The 17,022-nt window shown below is 40.7% G+C and overlaps 1 protein-coding gene across 2 annotated transcripts in view; it reads left to right on the top strand.

Moving 5' to 3' along the window:
• Positions 1-16,577, top strand: part of limk1a (LIM domain kinase 1a) — a 52,993-nt gene extending 36,416 nt beyond the window's left edge. Inside the window, exons 1-14 of one of the 2 annotated variants that reach the window (XM_080025152.1) lie at positions 1,383-1,507; positions 7,026-7,135; positions 8,296-8,514; positions 8,779-8,884; positions 9,018-9,214; positions 9,316-9,502; positions 9,792-9,878; positions 11,828-11,959; positions 12,317-12,376; positions 12,763-12,828; positions 13,409-13,577; positions 13,778-13,833; positions 14,448-14,605; positions 14,915-16,577. In XM_080025152.1, the coding sequence (XP_079881278.1) occupies positions 1,445-1,507; positions 7,026-7,135; positions 8,296-8,514; positions 8,779-8,884; positions 9,018-9,214; positions 9,316-9,502; positions 9,792-9,878; positions 11,828-11,959; positions 12,317-12,376; positions 12,763-12,828; positions 13,409-13,577; positions 13,778-13,833; positions 14,448-14,605; positions 14,915-15,083 (1,779 nt within the window). In that variant the 5' untranslated portion in view covers positions 1,383-1,444 and the 3' untranslated portion in view covers positions 15,084-16,577. Of the gene's footprint in view, positions 1-1,382; positions 1,508-7,025; positions 7,136-8,295; positions 8,515-8,778; positions 8,885-9,017; positions 9,215-9,315; positions 9,503-9,791; positions 9,879-11,827; positions 11,960-12,316; positions 12,377-12,762; positions 12,829-13,408; positions 13,578-13,777; positions 13,834-14,447; positions 14,606-14,914 lie in introns of those variants that run through there. The other variant, XM_080025151.1, reaches the window with a different exon arrangement.
• The last annotated feature ends 445 nt before the right edge of the window (positions 16,578-17,022 follow it).

The raw sequence follows: 17,022 nt of genomic DNA on the forward strand, positions 1-17,022 counted from the left end.
AGTGGGAAAATTCAACAATATTTGGCTCGTAAAAGATTAAAAACAGCTGAATAATGCCGTTTCCATACAGCAAGTTGTGTGAACAATCCAAATATTGAAACTGAACATGAATATTTGTTGCATCATCTGCTTGTTGATATTTACCCTAGATGTTGGTGCCACAGTTGATTTCCTGGTTCTAATGCAACTCTCACAGTAACTCAATCAAGCTTTCTGTCCAGCCATCTTCCTCTGCAGTCTTTAACTGATGCTTAACATCTGACCATCTATTAATATCTGCCCACTCAGATGTTCCCCCAGCTCTGGCCTGTATCAAGGGGAGGGGCGGCAGGACATTTTTAGGGACATGAACAGGGAGAGAGGAGGGTGGAAGAAAGAGTGACGCGGCAGCAAAAGATAAACAGGGGCAAAAGATTATATGAGGCAGGAGAGGAAGGACATGGCGATAATAAAGACCACACAAGCATATGTGTCTTAATTACTGTACTGTTATGTAATGTAATCTGTTCTCTACATGTAATCAGAGACAGTCAAATTAAACGTATTCTGCTCGTGACTAAAGGACGTGTCTCCATTGAAAGTTGGTCAGATAAGCAGTTTAAAAAATGTATATAGTTGAAACTCACACAGTGAGAGCTACAATGACAAGCATAAATATAGCACACCTTCCTGTTTCAACCTGTCAAATGTAAAGATGGCTGTTATTCCCTTAACTCATGCCATTTTAAGTTGAGTTTTTGATTTTCATGTGATTTGAAATTAGAAACTTGAAGACATAACCTTTTTCGTTAATTTCTATCATTTTATTGATTTAATGTTATTAGTGAATTTAAAAAAGGTCAGCTCTAATAAGGATATGTTATAGTGATCATAGGAATAGATTGAAAAGCTCATACAGTATACTGTATGTTCAGAGATTTTTTTAATGTATTTAGCATTAGCACAACAACAAGTTATCTAATGAAAAACATGATTCCCCCACATAGTGTCAAGCCTGTCACTGTCACTCTGCAGTTTGGAAATGTGATTGCAGAAATGGGGGCAGCATGTCAGAAGAGCAGGAGGGAGGAATTTGCTGAAGACACCAGGGGGTGGGGGGGTGTGTGTGTGTGTGTGTGTGGTTAAAGCCGCCGGGTGGCGCGTGTGCAAGAGTGGGCGGGGCCAAACAGGAAACGATGAGGTCATAGCAAAAGTGAACGAGTAGAGGAAAGCATGCTGGGAGGCGGGGTGGAGGCAGGAGGAGTGACATTGATTCAGAGATGAGCTCAGCTGCAAAGGCGTGGGCTCTCTCTCTCTCTCTCTCTCTGTCTGTCCTCCCTCCCCCGGCAGCTCCCTCTCTCCGGCCAGCTTGGCAAATGCCAGTGTTTTGTTGTGACATTGGGGGAATCGCCTGCCTCAGTAGAATGAACTAGAACAGCGAGGAGACACGCCAGCTCTCGCTGACATGGTGGGAGACTTGTTTTTCTGGAGCTTCTGCTGTCTCAGGCTTTGGAAGAGGGACAAGAAGGTGAGGCTGTTCTTGCTGCTGCTCGGGGTAACTGGGTATCTATTGGGTGATGTACATGGGCCGGTGGAGAGGCAGGGAGGCAGACAGTCTCAAGTGGCCGGTTGAGATGGTTTGCCGGTTGCTTCTTCGCTCTCTCTCTCTCTTCGTCTTTATCTCTTTAATTTGAAAACTAAAAGCTAAAGCATCTTTTACGCTTCTGTGTTTTGTGTGTCATTTTAAACTGGGTCAGTGTATTGCCTAGTAATTACAGATCTGCTTCCCCGGTGCTCCAGTTTTTTTCTTTTTCTATTTCATGTCATGAAAAACTGATGAGCCATGGCACGTTTGCTATTTTTAGACAGCTATTCTTTCTTTAGATAAAAGTAGGATACAAAGTGTGCACATATTCAGATACGGACGACAGTTTTCATGTCTAATAACTGTGTCACTGCCTGCACCGTGTTATTTTTATTTACATTGCAGACCACACTGTAAATAACTTCCATATTTTACCACAATGGACTTTAGACTTCGAGAGAGAAGAGAAGAAGCTGAATACATGTGCAGCATTTTCTAAAGCTGGAGCCTATGTATACTGTGGTAATGTACTGGTTGTGACTAAAAGGGGGTTTCCATTCAGTGAAAATCAATGTGGACCACTGTCTTCTATCTCAGGATTTCAGTCTAATTGTATTTGCTTAAATGATGCCTGCTTTTAGACAGTCTAAAAGGGAATCATGTCTGCCTTTGACTTTAGTTCTACTCCAACAGCCTTGATTGCTGCCTGCAGTGTGTTACTTACCCTTAGAACATATATTGTGTTTTTTATTTTGTCCATTTTTGCTTGAGAGATTCCCTTTGGCACATGTTGGGTATCTAACTCAGTTGTATGCCTCTCTTTGGTGACTATCAGATACCTAATGCACATGCTGTTTTTACTATTTCTTCAAAACATCCACCTAAGGTCACTTTAAAAACACAATTATTCCGCTATGTGTCACATATGGAGTTTTTGACTTTAGCCAGTGAAGGAGGCTTTTGGAGTGAAGTTGATTACATTAAGCATGAGGTTAAGCAGAGCCAGCTCTCCCATAATTTAGTGAGGCCTTTCAGAAGCACCTTCAGCAGTGTTGTTATGAGGTCATAGCTCCACATTTAGCCAGAGCAGAGTGAAGTCAGAGGGTCCAACTAGTGTTTATGTGGGACTTGTGGAAGTAAAGGGACCACAAGGCATGTAGAGGTTCCTGATGAGATCCTGCTGTGTATGAACACAATCACTAACAAAGGTGCAGTGATATGTTTTTCTCAATCTCTTTCAACCCATGTGTTTAACATTGAAAACAGTCCCAAAGCTATTTATAATAATGTCATGGAGGGCTACAGGAAATACAGAAATATTCAAGTATAAGCGGGTGGAAGCAATTTAATTTAGGGAGTGAAATTAATTCATCTTTGCTTAAATTACTTTATTTATTATTTGTTTTAGATAAACTAAAAATGTACTTCTCTTCTGTGGAGCCCCAGAAGCAACAGACTCCCGGCAACAGTCTGATGGATCAAATGTCACCGTATACACACAAAAATCCTATTAATAATTATAAATATTATAAAAGTAAAATGGGTGTTAAAAATGTTATCTAATCAAACATTTTCCATGTTACTTTTATGATAGTGTGTACACAAATACTCATTTACGTCAGTATTTTGCGTCTACATGATAGGATTTTATTAATGATCCGTATTATTATTATTATTATTCATGTCGTTACTTTCCCTTTTGAAACATTTAGTAGCCTCTGATTGATGATTGTCACTTTATAGTTTTCAAGTAAAATCTAAACCATTAACATCCAGTCATTTTGATGTCCAGGGCAGTGATTAGCTAGACCTCAGCTCCGGAAAAGTCAACATAGTTGACAAGTAGTTGTATCTCTGACTTATTACCAACATGTTTCTTAGCTGTTTAGTGTAACTGAGCGCGTTAGGCCATCATAAATTTCTTCAAACGGCTAAGGAAGATCGTTCACATTCCACAGCTCTTAAGGGCACTCATATAAATCATAAAAAATAAAATAAAGCTTAAGGCCCCTGACATGCCAGGCCAACACTCTCTGCTGCAGGATAATTGTATGTGTGTTCAGCAGCATTGGCTCAAGTTGGGCGTTGTTGGCTTAAGCAATTTTGCATTGAGAAAGGCATTATTTAGCATAATATGTCAGAGCCAATTAGTGTAATGATGCCTCATAATCTAGTGCACAAAGAGTGACTGCTGTCACCCTCCAACTAAAAGACTAAGTCAGCGCTTCCTAACCAAGTGGTGGGGAACTGCTTGGGGTTCACAAGACGATAACTGGAGTGAACACAATGTCGCAACTAGAATAATGTTTGTAGGCTTTTCTTAAAGCTTTGATCCTTTTCTTATAGAATATATTTGTATCCCTTCAAGAGCTTTAGCCTGGTTGTAATGTAAGTGTTTACTAAATTGAGATTTACCCAACACTAATTGAAAATTGGTCGCCCCACCAAAACTAGTTCCTTCAGAGATAAGTTGATACCATATATCACTCAGGAACTTAGTTGTAACTGCTGCGTAGCTAACTTAACTAAAAAAGTGACATAACTAACGTTAGCTTGCTAATGCGACCCGTTAAGAGGTAATTAATGTTAGCCATGTAAGCATAATCTGAGTTTTCCCGCTCTAAACAGCCTATAAACTGAAGAACTATAAAATTATTCTAAAATGTACGCATGAATAAATACAATTATTTATTTTTGATTGGCCTCTGAAACTGAATTTTTTGAGATATTTGACAAATTTGGGATTGTGTGTTACTGTAGTTGATAATTGTTGATTGAACTCTTCAAGATATCTTTCTTAGTGATTGATTTACATAGCACTATGGTCTTTAACTGGCAACTGAACATTGTGGGGCAACTTTACATGGTTACTCCATGACCCTGTCATCCTTCCCAGAGGGAGACATGTGCACAGTTTGGTTTGTTATCAGTAGAAGGGGCTGCAAGGCTATGACCAGCTAGAACAGTCACGCACTCGTGAGCATGATGAGCGTATACACATTACTAAAGTCATTCATATCTCACACACACGCACAACATTTTCGTGTTGCGTGGGGATAAAAGTAAAGGCTGTAATTTGGTCATACATGTGATGTTCCTTGAATCTGTCTTTTGAAAGCCGTTGGTCAAGCAGTCAAATGGTTTGATGTCACATGCAGTGACAAATTATTTTGAAACTTCTTTCTCCCTATTCATCTTTATGTCTACTTTAGAGAGCAAGCTTATCGTAATTGTGAGGGCAGCAGCTGTCGCCTGTCAAATGTGGTTGTAGAAAAGGGTGTGTGTGTGTGTGTGTGTGTGTGTGTGTGTGTGTGTGTGTGTGTGTGTGTGTGTGTGTGTGTGTGTGTGTGTGTGTGTGTGTGTGTGTGTGTGTGTGTGTGTGTGTGTGTGTGTGTGTGTGTGTGTGTGTGTGTGTGTGTGTGTGTGTGTGTGTGTGTGTGTGTTAAAATGCCCGCATGGCATAGGGAGCAAATGGCAGCCATAGTGTCAGGTCCGTCTCCGTCCAGCTGTTCTCTCTTCCTCTTTATCCCATTTGTCTGGCTGCTCCTAAGTGATTCACGCTCACACATAAAGAGAAAATTCACAGCTGTGTTACCACAAATAATTATAATTCTAAAAAAATTGCTGTATATAACTTTAAAAAAGGGTTAAGACCTTACCTTCTCTATATACTCATGTCTCTTACATACTTCTGTTTTTCTAATGCTATGGGTTTCAACTCACTGCAGATGTAAGGCAGCAATTGTTTGTGGCTGCTTTTCATGGGGCTGCTTGGAGGGCAAATAAAGAAATTAATTTGGTCAGTAAGGCTTGCAGCTGCCCTGGTCCCTTGTCTATTACAAGGCCATTACATCTCGGTTTCTTCCTCTGGCTCTCTCTATCTGTCTCTCTGGAATGAGGAGAACAATCCCTATTCTGCTGGTTGAATGTCTTGTGGCTTTTAGTTGTTGTAAAGTCTTTATTGTTCCCACTCCAAAAACAGGAAAATAGAGGGTAGAAACAGTCAAGTTTGGAGCGTTATCTTACTTCTTACTCCTTATGAAGTGAAGGCATGTTTTCCCGGTATTTAGCTGGAAGGAGCTGCTCAGATGAATGACTTAAAAAGCAGTTAATTATCATGCTTGTACAGTGTCTTCCTCCCTGCAGCCTGAGGGCCCTCGGCATGTGTTTATCTGTTTGTGTGCGCCCGTGGTTTCACTGCTGCTCTCCCAGGAGGGTGGGGCAGCAGACATATGGCTGTTAGCGATGACATTATTGATTCTTTGATCTTTAAATTTTCTTCCTTTTTGTCTCAGGTTCCCCTTTTGGTTTCAGATTTATGGTCCCATTTAGAAGTCTCCATCCTCTCTTTGAGCGATTAGCCATGAGCTTTTGCTTTTCTTTGATTGTGGTTTGATAAATACTGTAAAAGCCTTTTTTACAAATTAAATCAGTAACACATTTATGATCCAGCAATGTTCTCTGAATTACTTATTGTAAAATTTTCTAAATAAAAATATTTAATTTCTATGCTTTCAATTTCAATTTTGAATAATTTCTATGCTTTCAATTTCAATTTTGAATTGAATTGATTGTTCTTTGTTCTGCACTCCTCCATGCAAGGCCCCTCCTCAGTCATACTGAATTAGCATTGCAGATCGTTGCAGTTGAGAAGTGCTGTCACGGGGCCCCACTCCCTCCAAAATGTTTTCTGCCATTAAAAGCACAAAATGAAACCACAAGCCACAGCCTCCGGGGAGCGAATGAACAGCTCTGGTGGACTCGACCTTCAGTGCTTAACATCTGAGCTCATGTTTAATCATGGAAGTCATTAGGTATTTGAGTGGGTGGATCTTTTGCATGGTTGGGTGAAAAATTACCTGAAGGAGTTAAAAGGGGTCAATAACGGTATGTGGAGGCCCATTTCATTGATTTTCCCAGTCATTCAGAGTCACAACAGGCAAGGACAAACCGATTTAATGAGCAACTGTAAAAGTGTGTCATGAGGCAATTGTCATGTTTTTGTGATTTATCTGATAATTTGAACGCTTTTTATTTTCTCCCGTTGGTCGTAAGAAGAACACCAAGAAATGAAAAAATCTCCAGCGCCAGCCTCGCCCTCAGATCTGCCAGTTTGATTAATCTGCTCATTGCCTGCCCTGTTTTTTTTGGCTATAACTCAATTCCCTCTCTTTCCCTTGTTTGCAAAACTGCCCCTAAGCTCTGGAGGGGGGATCTGGCAGCAGCAAATTGAATCTATCAGCTCTCAGTCTGACCAGATCTCGCCCTACATCTCCCACCAGTTATGAAAGCCTCACATTGCCTGTTGCCCCGTCACATCAAACGAACTGGAGTGAACTCCTGCTCTGAAGGGCTTTAACAAGAGTTCTGAAAAAACACAATCCCATTTGACATCCCATAACGTCAAATATTCCTAGCACATGGATGGCAGAATATAATTTTGACAGTTTTTTTTTCGCAGGTCGCAGGAGAACAGAAATATCACCCAGAATGCTTCACCTGTCTGAACTGCAGGGCGTTCATCGGTGATGGAGACACATACGCTCTGGTCGAGAGATCCAAACTCTACTGGTGAGCATCGTGGGCAATATTTTAAGAAATGCGAAGAACCGAATATCAAAGCCTGTCATTCATCAGACTGTGTGAGAGGGGTTTAATTGTCCTAATGTTCTAACCCTGGCAAATCAAAGCTTGTGAACTTTGTGGTGTGGTAGCTCTGTTCCGTCCTAATTAACCACATTAAACTATTTATTTTTGTTATAGTTAGTTTTCCTAATTCCCTCTTTTGCAGCAAGTGAATACACTTGAAATCCCTTTGAAGTGAAACCATAGCCACAGAAAAAATTACAAGAAGCTAAAGCTGAAGTTGATTGACAAAACATCTTAAATTTATGCAGCTTATTACTTGGCTTCCAAAATCATTGACAGCTGACTCAAAGCATGCTGGGAAATTCACAACAGCTACTGATTTATCACAGATGATTGAGCTTATTAATTAACATTTGGTGCACGTTTTTGGTATTTTGTGCATTGAATTTTCCAGCCAGCTCAAACATGTTTGAAGTACAGTTATTGGAAGCTGGTCACGTGACATTGAGAGCTTTAACATTCTCAGTTTTGACGTCTCGGATTAAACTCAGGAACATTTGGAAATCCTCCGTCTCTTCATATATATCCTCATATTGTGTCTGTCTCAGGTTCAGGTTGTTCTTGACTTGTGTAGCTTGTGTTAGTGTGCCTGTCACTATCATAAGCCTCAGGCTTCAAAAACAGAAGGTTCAAAGTGAAAAAAGCTGCACCACACAGAGATACACAGACAGAACAGCCTTTGTCCTCTTCTCTGAGTGGAAGTGGATGATGAGAGTGTGATTGACTCAGAGGTGAAGAATAAATGAGAGAGTGTGTTGTGTTTCAGCACGGGTTTTAGTTTGGTAGCATTGCATTTTTCATTTTTCGGGGGAAAATATTCTTGTTTGTAAACCCAAACTTAGAGACAAGAGTTTTGATTAATTATAAGTCACATTGACCTACAAAACTGAACAATACCAGCACAGTGTTTTCCAAAACCCGGCTAAAGCAACTTGATGTCAACAACATGTGACACTGTAAAAACTATTTTAATGAGAACTTGACGTTCCTCTTATGATGTCATGGTTGTAGAGCCATTAAACTTCACTGTACGTAACTGCCTCCTCCCCACCCCCTTTCCCCCTCTTCCTCTCTGGCTCCAGTGGCCACTGCTACTACCAGACCATCGTCACCCCGGTGTCGCTGCCGGACTCATCGCCATGTCCACGGATCCCCCACACCGTCACACTGGTGTCCATCCCGGCCGCTGCAGAGGGCAACAACGGACGCAGAGGGCGAGGTATCTCCGTAGCCATCGACACACCACTCAGCCCGACCAACGGCTACAGTCCTGAAAATGGACCCACTGTCAGAGTCTCCCAGTGAGTCCATCATCTGTTAGTTTTTCTCTTGTGTGTGTTTGCATATTTTATGGTCATTGTGCAAGAAACGTAGGAGTTTAAGTTTTTTTTTTTATTGTATAATAGAGTGGAAGGAATAGGAGATGAGCAGAATTCTAAGTCACTGTTATTCAAATGAGCTGCAACTTAATCACATCTCAGTTTTGGGTCCAAACGATAATGTTTTCAACCCGTGCTGAAAGGAGTTCTTATGATTAAATGTTTCTGCTTATTCTACTTTTTCAGGGTGGACACCGACTGCATCAGTCCAGACATGAAAAACTCCATTCATGTTGGAGATAAGATCCTTGAGATCAACGGGACGCCCATTCACAATGTCCCCCTGGATGAGGTATTCACCACACTGTAACAGTCATATTCTACTTTTCACTGTAGATATGCAAATGTCGGTTAGCCACTAGAGCGATCTCTGCTGTTCCCATTGTAGATTGACTGAGCATTCTGATCTCCCTCTTACTCCACAGATCGACCTGCTGATCCAGGAGACGAGCCGGCTGCTGCAGCTCACCCTGGAACACGACCCTCACAGTCCTGGGCTGGAGGGAGGCTCCTCAGAGGCTGAAGAGCAGATGGATGGCCCCCTGTCCACCCCCAGCCCTATCCTGCCCATCACCCAACCCCCCAACCCCGACATCAACAGCCTGAGATCCCGCATGATCACGTAAGACAATAACTGCTGTATCCTCTTGGTCCCTCTTTTTCCCTTTCCTTCTCTTCTCTCTCTTCCTGTCACTCTAACCCGTCTCCCCTTTCACCCTCCAGGCGAAGCTGTAGCATCGATAAGTCGCCGAGCTCCAGCAACGCAGCATCCCCCATCTCCCAGAGGAAGGACATCAATCGATCAGAGTCGCTCCGTGTAGTTTCCAATCGGACGCACCGCATCTTCCGCCCTTCTGACCTCATACATGGAGAGGTGCTGGGGAAAGGCTGCTTTGGACAGGCCATCAAGGTCAGACACTGTTAGAATATTTTCATACACGCCTGTGTGCGCAGCATGGGTTGACACTTTAGGGAGGAAATGTAGTCATACTTGCATCTTCCAGAAGATGGCAGCATTAATAAGTGAGAGATGTGTGGCTGGGTGGTAGGTCAAGTGTTTGTGGTTATAACATATCTTTGAGTTTCCATGACAACATACAGAAGGTGAAATGAAAATCTCACACACTGTTCTGGATAACTTTGCATGAGAATATCGTCTCCCAAGCTGGCTCAGCTTGAATTGTTGTGTCTTGTTACAGGTGACCCACAGAGAGACGGGGGAGGTGATGGTGATGAAGGAGTTGATTCGCTTTGATGACGAGACACAGAGAACATTCCTGAAAGAGGTGAGTGGACAGTCATAAATGTCACGTTAGGGAATCCTGTTTAAGAGGTAGACGCAAATCTAAAATTAATAAGTGTTGACTTCAGATAATACAATATTCTGTATGCTCACTATAAATCATTTCCTAAGAAGAAAAAAATAAGTTTTTTGAATACGATGGCAGCTTGATGTCAATGTGTCGCAATGTGTTAAATACATAAACTCTGCAATAGGAAGAATGGGAGTATTCAAACATTCCTTTCTTATTTGACCTCTCACACAAACTTCATCTCGCTACCGTCCTTCCCTTAATTTGAAAAGATAACAGGGAATGACTCATACACCGACGTTTAGACTCCTGTGCGACTTTTTGAGAGATTGTTACTCTTGGAGTGTTTGAAATTCTCCCTGAAAGGTCTGTGTTTGTTGTTTCAGTATCGTTAACTCAATCATCAACCTTCTAATCGGGATGTTTGAAGTCAGGATAATTGTTTCTAAATTGTGATTAAGAAAATAATTTCTGAAGCACAATTATCCCCTTATATTTTATTTTATCATTATTATGTCAAATATATGACACACTTGTTATCTTCTCACGACGTCCAAAACAGTGTGTCCACAGAGAGGGTTTCAATCTTTCATAATAAAACCTATTCAAAATGTACTTTAATGATTTAAACATAACTTTTTTATCAAAAGCAACCCCAAATAATCTATCATATCAATAAAAACTGTTTTTCTACAACACATTCATGTTTTATAAGGTTTCTAAGTGGTGGGACACTTTTTGTCACCACCGTCAGACATCCATTAAAATGTAATAAAATCAGGCAAAATAAGGGGCAGCTGTCACTATGAAGGACCTCTTTGAGAATATTTTACATTCCAAATCTTGAAAGTCCTATGTCACAACCATGATGTGTCAACACCGACTTACAATTTCTGAAGAAGTTATTTGAAATCATTTTATTTTCCTGAAACAGTTCATACTAGCACCTATCATCAACAGAAAAACCAAATGGCTACTAGATAAACTCCATTTGTTTTGTTTAAGAAACGTTAAATATGTCAACACCGTAAGACGTCAACTTCGTCAGATTTCCTGTCTGACGGTGGTGACAGGCCAATGACTGAGTTGAGATTCAATGTGAAGGCATCATATTTGGGTGGTTTTTAAGTTATTATAATTATATTAAATATAGAAATAGGGTTTAGTTTTTCTAATACTGTATTTATGGAAACTCTCACAATCTTCGTTCTTTTGTCGTGGATGATTCTTAAAAAAGAACAGGATGATATACAAAAATAGGCGATTTGGTGTGTCTGTTAGAGCAAGTCTGATAAAATCACTGTTATTGATTATTGATGGTTAAAATGACTACATCTGGGTTTTTGTCACCACCGTCAAATATGTCAAATCCATAAGATATACGTACTTGTCAACTCCGTCAGATATACTTGTCAACTCAGTCAGATTTATACTATTTTGATAATATTGCATAATGATATTTCATAGTTGTTGTCACCTAACATGAGAATGTTAATTTTAAACACTTCTTGATTGCTGTTAATTCTAAAGTAAAAATTATATTACACAGTTCAACTGAAGAACATACAGGAAAATCAATATAAAAAATATATATTCAATCAATCAATCAATATCCTTTATTTAACCAGGTAAAATTCATTGAGATTAAAATCTCTTTTTCAAGAATGACCTGGCCAAGAAGGCAGCACCATACATATACAGAAAATATCTGTCAGTCTTGGTGAATATTTGTGATCACTATACATCTCATGGGTCTAGCATAAATTGAGGGAAAATGTATTTGTGTTTTTGGTGTCTAACGGTGTTAGATAATAAGACGAGCACTAATATTTAACTGTCCATGGAAAGTGTTTACCCTCCAAACAAGTGTGCAAAGTGGCTAAGATCCCGTAGACTAAAAACAACTGACTTTGTTTCACCAGGTGAAGGTTATGCGTTGCTTGGAGCACCCGAATGTGCTCAAGTTCATCGGAGTCCTCTACAAGGACAAGAGACTCAACTTCATTGCAGAATACATAAAAGGAGGCACCTTGAGAGAAATCATCAAGAAAATGGTAAGAAGGGTGTGTGTGCCTGCAGATGTGTGTGTGTGTGTGTGTGTGTGTGTGTGTGTGTGTGTGTGTGTGTGTGTGTGTGTGTGTGTGTGTGTGTGTGTGTGTGTGTGTGTGTGTGTGTGTGTGTGTGTGTGTGTGTGTGTGTGTGTGTGTGTGTGTGTGTGTGTGTGTGTGTGTGTGTGTGTGTGTGTGTGTGTGTGCTTCCTGTTCAGTAATGATAATGCATGGACTAGACCTTTTAGTAATGGAGGAAATGGGGTGTTTGTAGTTCTGGTTAGATGTGATGATAAATCAGCAGTGACTATCACTGGTGACAATGACAATGACTTGTATTGTATTTTTTTATCTTGCTCACAGGACTGCAACTATCCCTGGAACCAGCGCGTCAGTTTTGCCAAAGACATAGCTGCTGGGATGGTGAGTTCAAAGACTGAATATTCAGTCATCGTCACTGCTGCCTCCCTCTAGTGGTCATGTTAGTGAGTTACAACACTACTTTTAATAAGGTGCACAATCTTTACCATCCCCCTCTTATCTATGGCAACTACAGCATGAATTCCTGCAGGATTAGACCACTGGTTCCTAATCTTTTCCAATGAAATGAGACATTAATGAATGTTGTGCATGACATGATTATTGTTTGTACAATAGGCTACCAGCTTCTTGACCTAAAACAAGGAAGGATTGTTTCTCTTGGCGCAGGTTCAAGATTAATACTAAAAGCTTTTTTTCTTCTCCTGTCCACTAGTTAATTTTTTCTGAATTTCTGTCCTCTTCTACTTGTCCATCTATCTGTTATTCAGACATATCTGCATTCCATGAACATCATCCACCGGGACCTAAACTCACACAATTGCCTGGTCCGAGAGGTAAGAACGTGTGTGTGTGTGTGTGTGTGTGTGTGTGTGTGTGTGTGTGTGTGTGTGTGTGTGTGTGTGTGTGTGTGTGTGTGTGTGTGTGTGTGTGTGTGTGTGTGTGTGTGTGTGTGTGTGTGTGTGTGTGTGTGTGTGTGTGTGTGTGTGTGTGTGTGTCTCACATACCTCTGCATATACATTATGTTTTCTTTGAGGGTTTAACAAAGGGCACCAGTCGTTTGCTGGGGCACATCTTATATGAAAACAAAGGAGAGATTTGTTAGCAGGAGACTAAGCCTTCTTCAAACACACTCCACACAAGGCACGTGTAGTGGAAACTTCCAGCTTAACGTTCTCAAACAGAGAAAGTATTGTACGAGTGTCACGTGAAAACAAAAGGATTGCACTGTATAGCTCGCATCTAAAAACATTGGAAAATCCACACAGAGAGAAATTGAAGCTTTGACGTTAGTTCCACATTCCCTTTTCCCCAAATCTTTTATCTCTGTTATCACTCTCTCGTAGTGTTAAGCTGCATGAACTGTATGTTTTGCAGTATCCCAATATTTTCTGACATGGTATTTTCTTTGTCTAGAACAACACAGTGGTGGTGGCGGACTTCGGGCTGTCTCGGCTCATGGTGGACGACAAGATCGAAGAGAAGCTGTCGCAGGGTAAACTGCCCGGCCTGAAGAGGCACGACCGCAGGAAGAGGTACACCGTAGTAGGAAACCCCTACTGGATGGCTCCTGAGATGATCCATGGTATGATATAAGGGGGCACGTTTTCAAGAAGATGAGATAGTGATTTATTTATTTAAATTATTTATTTTATATCTTCCTAAGGTACTTTTTTAAAAAAAATCTAAAGATGTTGGCTATGTTCCTCTTAAATATTCAGCACATTTTCTTGAACTCATGACAAAAATGAACAACTGCCTAACTTTGTTCTTTTCCCTTCACAGGGAAGAGCTACGATGAGAGAGTAGACATCTTTTCCTTTGGTATCATGCTCTGCGAGGTGAGTGAAGTGACCTTCTAATTTAGCTAATAATGAAAATCCAGACAGACAACCAAGGTTCAGGCTATTGTTTGATCAGCAGAACTAAAATTGCTTTGTAGCTTTTTCCAAAACCTTGAAAGTATGCTTACCTGTCTTTTGTAAAAGCTGCTTAAATCCTTTGAACCTTTTCAAACCCCAAATATGGCCCAAGTCTACCACTGTAAAAGTCCTTTGAACTATATTTTCCCAAAAGTGAATGATATTATTTTTTCCAAAATATATCCCAGCCCTTCGAGTGTGGTAAGCTTTGGGCCTGGCACACAATGCACCCACATAACTTGGACTCAACAGTTTAGTTGGCTCCGAATATGACTTCCCCAGATGGACACGATTAGCCATAGAACAGTGCAGGGATTAGAGGGAGCAGAAAATAAAAGTTGTTTTCATGTGGCACATGACGGGCAGACAAACAGTAGTTGTGGTGTGTTGGGAAGGATCAGCTTCAGTTAGGAGGGTGTACTGGTTTTACAGCACAAGGGGGAACTAGAGGATTCCTTCTACGACAGCTCTATCATTAACTCTGTTAACTCATTCTCGCAATTTTGGTCTTTTTGTTTTTTTGCTCTTTTCAGATAATTGGCAGGGTGAACGCAGACCCTGACTACCTCCCCAGGGCGATGGACTTTGGGCTGAATGTGTCTGGCTTCCTGGAGCACTTCTGTCCCCCTGATTGTCCCCCGAACTTTTTCCCAATGGCTGCTGTGTGCTGTGAACTTGATGCAGACAAACGGTCAGACTTTCTACTAAAGTTTCACATTGATATATAACCTAAAGGAACAGTGACCCAACATACACATTTATTATTTTCCTCCCACTCCATGTTTGACAACAATCTGCTAAGTTTTGCTTCTGTTGGCTGCAACCTAATATACTGTAGTTCCGTGTATGCATGACACTCATAATGGCAATCATAATTTAAATATATTCAAATCAAGTCTGAAGCTATCTAAATGAATAGCAAACATGCTGGTCTTTATTGTGTTTGGATGTGATCATAGATTATTTAACTAAGATCATTATCTGCTTCCTTAATCTTTAGACCTGCTTTCACCAAACTGGAGGAGTGGCTGGAGAACCTAAAGATGCACTTGGACATTGGTCTTCCCCTGGTGTCTGAACTGGTCCAGCTGAACAAGGCCTTCTGGGAGAACCACAGCATTGCGCGCCCTGAAAACCGCCTGCACACCCACCCCGAACAGCCGGAGTAAGGCTTAACTCCACAGAAGGAGTGAGAAATTAGAGTTTACCCCGCATGGGCAGCTATCGCCTTCCTCTGGCAGTGCAGTGGCTGTAGGAGTGGTGTTAATACTCCTCCATGTTTGAAGCAGATACTGCGGGTGTAGGCTGGCTCAGGCTTAATGAGTAGACTCAGGGGGAACATGTGGATCTGAAAAGCCACCTGTGCTAAATGTGCACACACACACACACACACTCAATGTCAAGTCGAGTCAAGAGACATTAACTGCGATAGCTTGATCCTGCTGCACCCGAAGCTAAAGTAATGTCATATGCAATCAGACCCAAACATTCAAATCACAATTCAACTCCTGAACCATTTAGTTTTTAACATTAGCTGTCATTCCATTCAAGAATACTTACTGCAGTGTGTATTTTGACATGGATTAATAGTCCAAAAAACAAGGCATAAAAAAAACTTAAGCCTCCTCCCTTTGGGCCTCTACAGAGAACAATGTCCCAAATATGTTTGGAGGTGTTTCTGTGAAAGTTTGGTTTGATTTAGCTTTTGGTTTGGATATCAAAACTGAACGGAGAGGGGCCAAACTTGCTGTCCACTTGTACAAGTCAAACAAAACGTTTACGGCTTTCAATAGCTCACTTACGAGTGCATTACTGTAAATACTGCTGTCAGTTCACGTCCCTACTCAGTGTGTCCCTCTGGCCAGGTTTGGTCAAGAACTACCACACGTACATGTGTCTGTGGCGCTGCCCCTCTCCCTCATTGATTTTAGAGCTATAACTAAACCTTGAGGTACACATCTTTTGCATAAAAATTGGTACATTGTCTCCCGATTTTAAGAGCTGTAGCATTACTCATTCATATTAACGTGGCATCGTACACATGCCAGCTGTAGCTGGCAACATTGTAAATGTTTTAAATATTGTAAATGTAAAGACATATTTTGTATACGTATGCTACATTGCCATATTTTTATTGGCCGATGAGTTGAAATTAAGGAGAGGTAAGGTGTGACTGCAACTAAAAGGGCACAGCTGAAAGCTTTATCAATTGTTTCCTTCAACATTGTCACCACTGTGGCAATAATCATTATATAGGGCTTTAAGCATTTCAGATGAGGTTCATCTTATCACCACAAAATATTTCCAACCCTTAGTTCAAGCTCATTGATGTTACATTCAGCCACTTCCCTCTATCCATCCAATTATTCGTTTGGAGTTTTCATGCAGCCATAGATAGAGGTGTGCTGAAGTGAACTTAAATGTTATACTGGACTGTCGAATCATGTCAAAATTGGTGAACTAAATGAGCATCTTATGAAGCTCTGAGTTATATGAGATTTGGGAAATGTTTAGAGCAATCAAATGTGTTCCCTGTACTGTTCAATAGATCAGGTGTGAGGCTAATATCACCATGTCAGCTGTCTGTCCACATCTTCTCCTTCGGTGGTCAAGCCACTGTTAGTTTACATGTAAATGTTTTCTGTAAATATCACGTATGTATTCGTCCGTCTTTGCTTCTGTATGTGTCTTCATACTTATGCGCACGCCACAGAAATAATCTCTTCCGCCGTCAAGTTTCTCTCTTGCACCTTCTAACATACCTTTCCTCTCTACAAAAACTTTTTTCCTGCCTTTGTTTTCACCAGCTGCATGATGTACTAGCTATATCTACTAAGCTTTTAAATCGTGCAGTTTTGTCTCTGAATTATGTCATTTTAATTAAGAAAACACAGAATGAAAGACAAAAAAAGACAAAAGCGAAAATAGGCTGAAAAAGAAAATGAGGAAAAAAAATACAGCATCTGTTTTTTTTTATATGTTTAACCACTGAAATCTTTTTGGATAGATTTGAGTACTTTAATTTGCACTATATTACCAAATGGCGCGTTGAAGCCATGTTTGTTTAACTTGGGCTACTTGTGATAAGGAAATAAATTATGTCAGTTC

The sequence above is a fragment of the Ammodytes marinus genome (assembly GCF_949987685.1).
Source record: "Ammodytes marinus genome assembly, chromosome: 3".
NCBI lineage: Eukaryota > Metazoa > Chordata > Actinopteri > Uranoscopiformes > Ammodytidae > Ammodytes > Ammodytes marinus.